The sequence below is a fragment of the Adiantum capillus-veneris genome, chromosome 18, assembly GCF_014529385.1.
Source record: "Adiantum capillus-veneris isolate H3 chromosome 18, ASM1452938v2, whole genome shotgun sequence".
In the NCBI taxonomy this organism is placed as follows: Eukaryota; Viridiplantae; Streptophyta; class Polypodiopsida; order Polypodiales; family Pteridaceae; genus Adiantum; species Adiantum capillus-veneris.
The window spans coordinates 91,394,211-91,399,908 of NC_140948.1; the positions used below are offsets into that span (position 1 = coordinate 91,394,211).

Sequence of the window (5,698 nt, forward strand, 5' to 3'; positions counted from 1 at the left end):
GGGTAGAAAGCCGAAGGAAGGTTGAATCCGAATGCTTACTTTTGTGTTTCACCTTGTGTGCAATCTTGCTTTTAGGGAAATGAACATCACAATTGCTGGTGAGAAAACTTTTGATGAAGTACTAAGGAGGCTACACCATTCTCTATGAGGCTTTTGGTGAACGTTTCGTGCTTTTGACTGTACCGGACAAGATCGATGATGAGCTTTGCTAACAATGCATCAACTATTCTAATTTCTTTTAGGTTTTCTAAGGATTTTTGGTTAAAAAGTGATTCTCCTATATTTTACGCAAGTAAACAAATAACCGGATAATAAGCAATATAACGCAGTCTCCAGATATTCTTTTAAAGTGCAGAAAACCGCCTTCAAGAAAGCCACTCCCAAACTGTGAGAAGAGAAGTCTTTTCCGGTTGATAGCTTCTGTTTCATCTTCCTTGTTACACCCAATGAAATGCCATCGCTTTTTCTAGGTCTCTCTGCGCACAGTCACCTACATGATGGAAGGAGCTCCCATGCCCAAGAACGTCGAAGAAATTTACAAAGATTACAGAAGCCGCAGGGCTGGCATCGTCAAAGCTCTTACTGTAGGTGAGTAACGTGTCGTTTCTGGGGTTGGATTTGGTACTCCAGGTGAGTAGTTTGTCTTTCTGTGTTTGGATTTGTAACGCTTCTCTCCGCTATGGAGTTGCTTCTGCTAGATTGTATCTGATCCTTGTGATTTAACTTCCCTCAGATGTGGAGACTTTCTACGAGCGGTGCGATCCAGGTATGTCTCTGTAGGGCATCACGCTGAATTTTCCCTCAATTCTGTAATTATCAAAGTAGGTGCTTTTGTGCGCCAGCCTTCCGTTTGCCCTTGAATCTGCCCACTGAAGGTCTCTTTGGCAGCGAAGGTGTCTTTCCGTTTGTCTTGTATTTGCCCATTGACAGTCTGGGAAAGGTGGTCGAGGGCCTCAGATAACAGAGAGCAGTTGTGAAGCTTGAGTTTTCTGTGGCTGCTCGCCTCTCTCTCAAGGAATGATGTTTTTGGTATGAGAAATCAATGTCTGGTGACTGTGTCCTTATGGCCGTTCTATTCCTGTTTGGTTTGAGCTGGCCAGCTGCCAGGTTTTTGTCTTTATAATCTTGGTGTCTAATTCTCAGTGATCACCTGTGTTTAGCCGTCATTGAAGTCTGTCTTGTAAAGGCACCTCAAGAAGAGTTTTTATTCTCTGTGAAGGCTCAAAAACTTTGATTGGTCAAAGTAAAAGAGAAGGACTTTGAGGTTCTGTTACTTTGTATATGCATGGAGATTACTCGCTACTCCTTGTAATCTAGTCTGGCTCTGAGAGTACTGAAGTCATTGTCATGCAAAATCCAGTGTTTGTGTTGGCTGCGAAGGCTCAAAAAATCGACTGATCAAAGTTGGTCCTGTGATTTTCCATGTTCATGGAGATCAGATTGTACGCTATTGAACTTTGCTCCTTATAGTCTAGCTGCGAGGCAGAGAGCTTGGTGTATTTTGCTCTTGTTTGGGTCACGTGAACAGTGGTCATTGTCTAAATTGAATGTCTCAGTGAGGTTTTGTGGGAGCCATTGTATCAGTACAGTCACCTGCCTTTCTAAACCTGAATTTTTATTTTCGACTCCCTGTCATACATGCATACCTAGAGAGTGCATTTGGTAACTTCCTACCTTACAAATATTGTAGTTTGGACTCTGCAGAAAAGGACAATTTGTGTCTTTATGGCTACCCTGATGAAACATGGGAAGTAGAATTGCCTGCGGAGGAGGTTCCTCCCGAGCTTCCAGAGCCGGCATTGGGCATCAACTTCCCAAGAGATGGACTTGACCGTAGGGATTGGCTCTCCCTTGTTGCAGTGCATAGTGACGTTTGGCTCCTTGCTGTTGCATCGTTTTATGCAGCTCGGTTCGACAAAAATGAGAGGTATTTTGGACCCTTTGACAACTGTTTATTCATGTCATATGGTTTGTGGCTTTGAGTATATAATTTTTCTGTAGTGGATGGCCTTAAATATCATATGTTAATGATCTTGCCTCCTTCAGGAGATTTTAAAGGCCCATTGCATTGCAAAGTATCTCGGTCAAAGTTTTGCAAACTGTACAAAGGTGTGTGCTGTTTGTGCTGGTCTTGTTTGTGGACTATGATGCAGTGGTAAAGTTGTGTGTGCTCTTGTTGGATTCAACTTAGTTGCTCATTTAAAGAAGATATTGAGAGCACTACATAGGTGGTCATGCCTACCTTAAGAGTGGCTTGCGACAAGGAACCTTTCTTAAATGCTGGGTAGGTGCATTTGGTGAGTGGTTTTATGGCTGGTTTAAAGGCTTGCCAAAGTTTGGCAGTCCATTTTACAAGAAGGATGAAGGCAAGTCAACGCTAGCCCACGCTTTTAGACAGTCTCACTGCTCTTAATTATTTATTGTTCGATCGTGCGCATGTTCCTTCTCGTGAACTTCACAATGTCTGCAAAACTTGGAAGATGGTTACGATGTTTCCTCACAAGCATGGCCTTCCATAATGCAGGCACTCTGCATTTATTTACTTTCCCACTCATTACAGGGATGCGAGAAGTTTTTTGTGGCAGTCATTTGCCGCTATATGCATAAGTCTGTGGTTTTTTTTTTTTAACAACACACCAGAGAGCCCACAGGGGGAGGTGTTTATCCCTTCCATATATTAGCCACGAAACATGGTTGGGAAGGGCCGCATATCATCAGGCAAGAGCCACGCGTAGGCATCACCATGGCCACCTAATTGATGCAGAATGGCGGGAACTCGTAGCAACCAGCTAGGAACCTCCTCCTCCGGTGACCCACCCCAGGAGGAGGATGCACTGGAGTGTTCAAGGGCAAGAGCCCTAGCAATGTGAACACCAAGTGAGCACAAGGTGTCCCTCTAGAGAAGACCCAACAGGGGATTTGGACCCACAACCTGTAGGTTGAGAAGCCAAAGCCTTACCGTTAGACCAACTCTTTGGGGACTATCGGTTTTAAAATTGGTCAGTCCCCCCTTACTTCCCCCATGTCTCAACAATCTAGGAAGAAAGTTGCCCCTGACATTTATGGAATTCTCTTCAACTGTATAGAGGTTTTAAAAATTGCCATCCTTGGATGAAAGCTTGTCCATAACTTTTAATAGAGGCTTCAGGATTTATTCAAGTCAAATGGTGTTTTACATTTTTTCTTTGCTGTTTGCCGTTTTCATGGAGAACTTGTATCTTGCTATTAGGCAGCCTGGAGATTGAAGATGCACATTGAATGGTCAAGTAGAGTGATGTGTTGGTCGAAAAACGTCTTTTTTTTTGGTTTGTTCTTCTACTTGTTGCAGGAAACGACTCTTTAGCATGATAAATGAGCTTCCAACTGTTCTGGAGGTGCTTTCTGGCAGAAGGCAAGTCAAGGAAAAATCCGTAGTCAGCAATGGAAATAAAGTGAAATCTTCAGGAAAGTCGGTAGGTGCTTTTTAGACTGTCAGATTCGTTGAAGTCTCTGTTACACTAGAAAAACCTCTCTCTCTCTCTCTCTCTCTCTCTCTCTCTCTCTCTCGTGTCATATGGAGGCAGGCACCTTTCCTACACTTGTAATATGTTGGGCTGAGCTGCTCTCATCTTCAGGGGAAGGTGTCCAAGTCAGCCTCTGTGCTCACTCCCAAAGAAGATGATGACACTGGAGAAGAGGACAATGAAGAGCATGGTGACACGTTCTGTGGTAGCTGCAGTGGTCCGTACACTCCGGATGAGTTTTGGATTGCTTGTGATATTTGTGAAAAATGGTACCATGGCAAGTGTGTGAAAATTACTCCGGCAAAGGCTGAACATATCAAGGAGTATAGATGCCCAGCTTGTCCTAGTAATAAAAGGCCCCGCCCATGAAATTCCAATTGCCCAGTTTTGTGGTGATGGTTGAAGGTAACATTATTCATTTGCTCTGTGAGTGGTAGCAGAGGCAGAAGATGGTAAAGTAAGTGATGGCTCGCCTCCAGCATAATGAATCATAGTCCATTTGTTGATTTATTCGGATTCCATTGGTCTGTGGAAGCTGTAAACAGATACAGAGAAAAACGTAGGGAAAAGAATTGTTGCAGGAAAGCCTGTTCACAGTGTAGTGGTATATCTTGACCAATCAGATTACCATATAGTGATTTTGCATGTAACTTTGTTGCAGTGGTGGCTTAAACATCTACTATCCAGTACGAGGGTGTGCTTAAGTTATGGAGGCTTTCATTATTGTACAGAATTTGGTACTGGTATTTCAGGATATTCTGGTTTTGGGATTATTCCAGTGGCTTTGCTGGATTCAAGTTTTGGTCGTAAAACCTGAGTTTTTTTTCAGGACAAAGTATGTGTAGAAACACCCTTGAATCTTTTTCAAGCAGAGATGTAAACCATGATCTATTCTGCGAATTTCGAGAGAGGACTGGTTATATGCTGAGCTATAATCATCTCTCTAGCAGCGAGGGGAATATTCAGGGTTGATTTTTGACAGGCACCCTTCCCCTTCAAAATTTTAGAGATTTTACATATTTTGGGCTAATTTAGTGAATTTTTTGTAGGGTAGCACTCATCTTCACCCCTAAAAAATAGGCATAATGCGCAAAAACGTAGATTTTTAGTGCGTGGAGAAAGGATGTGGAATGAGAATCTGAATGTACATACATGAGGAGCTTCACACAAAATTCAACAGGCTGGATTTTTTGCTCTTGCTGTCTTCAAAGCTGAACTGACAGCCATCGTGGTGGCTTCAAGGGCAAGAAGTTGTAAAGAGGCCATTGAAGGGGGGAAATTCAGGGGGCATTTCATGGCGAGCGTTTTGCTAATCTATTCCGGGTGAAAGCCCCTGGGGTATGTTGAAAGCTATAAAAGATAATAATAGTATTGCCAAATGTTAAGGAGGCTACACCTATAGGCTACACCTATTGAACTAAAAGATATAGTATTGCCAAATGTTAAGGAGGCTACACCTATTGAACTAGTCAGTTATTGTACATATTAGGATCTTTGTCCATGCTCCAAACCTGCTGAACATGTCAAGCATTGAGAACAAAATTTTGTTGAACAATCTCATGACCTTTGTTCAGAGCGATTAGGGTACTCCCTTTGACCGTTCGTTCAGTATCACAATCAAAGAAAGAGACTTCAGGTGCAGTGAGGCTACTGGCTTTGATGACAACATTTCAATTGGTAATTAATTATTGCTTCTAACTGTGCATTGCACCCGAAGCTTACTAGAGCAAAAATGATTTCAGAAGCAATTGAAGGAGATACTTAATTTCTTCCATCAACCCGATTTAACTTTTTGCTATTTTTTTCTTTCTTTTAATATATGGTACGTAAGGGTCATCAACCTAGCAAAATCCATCGAGTCAAATAGAGGGTTTGGGGTTACAATTTCAACTTGTGAAGACCAAGGACAAAAAAATAAGAGTTTGCTGTTTTGTACTTTTTAAAACCAACAACAAGGAACCAATCTTTCATTTCAGATTCAACCAACCCTAATCTTTCAACTCTCAATTGGATCAGGGCCACTTTGCGAGAAGAAAATGAATTCAAAATCTTTTTGCAGAGAGCATGCTTTTTAAAGTATGGATGTAAATTGAAGAACATTCTTTATTCAAACTAATATGTGGCTCATGCGGTGCTTTGGCTTTGCGGCACTCTCCTCTTTCACCTTCCCTTCAAAGTGGTGTAGTTACATCATG

General features: G+C 42.1%; 1 protein-coding gene across 2 annotated transcripts; it reads left to right on the top strand.

The window, feature by feature from the left end:
• The first annotated feature begins 365 nt into the window (after positions 1-365).
• Positions 366-4,276, top strand: LOC147436015 (PHD finger protein ALFIN-LIKE 1-like). Of its 2 annotated transcripts, XM_086488915.1 has the most exons (6): positions 366-387; positions 471-588; positions 734-766; positions 1,705-1,927; positions 3,329-3,452; positions 3,615-4,276. In XM_086488915.1, exons 2-6 carry the CDS (start codon positions 495-497, stop codon positions 3,870-3,872), a joined length of 732 nt encoding a protein of 243 aa, XP_086345041.1. In that variant the 5' UTR covers positions 366-387; positions 471-494; the 3' UTR covers positions 3,873-4,276. The 2 variants fall into 2 exon arrangements, with proteins under 2 accessions (XP_086345041.1, XP_086345040.1); XM_086488914.1 differs by lacking the exon at positions 366-387 and having other exon boundaries at positions 394-588; positions 1,691-1,927.
• Positions 4,277-5,698: the final 1,422 nt, after the last annotated feature.

Bases quoted from the DNA above. Each gene is read 5' to 3' on its own strand.
- LOC147436015 (XM_086488914.1), top strand. From the start codon at position 452: ATGCCATCGCTTTTTCTAGGTCTCTCTGCGCACAGTCACCTACATGAT. The intron at 1,928-3,328 runs GTATTTTGGACC...TACTTGTTGCAG, and splicing joins CGGTTCGACAAAAATGAGAG to GAAACGACTCTTTAGCATGA. The intron at 3,453-3,614 runs GTAGGTGCTTTT...TCTCATCTTCAG, and splicing joins TGAAATCTTCAGGAAAGTCG to GGGAAGGTGTCCAAGTCAGC.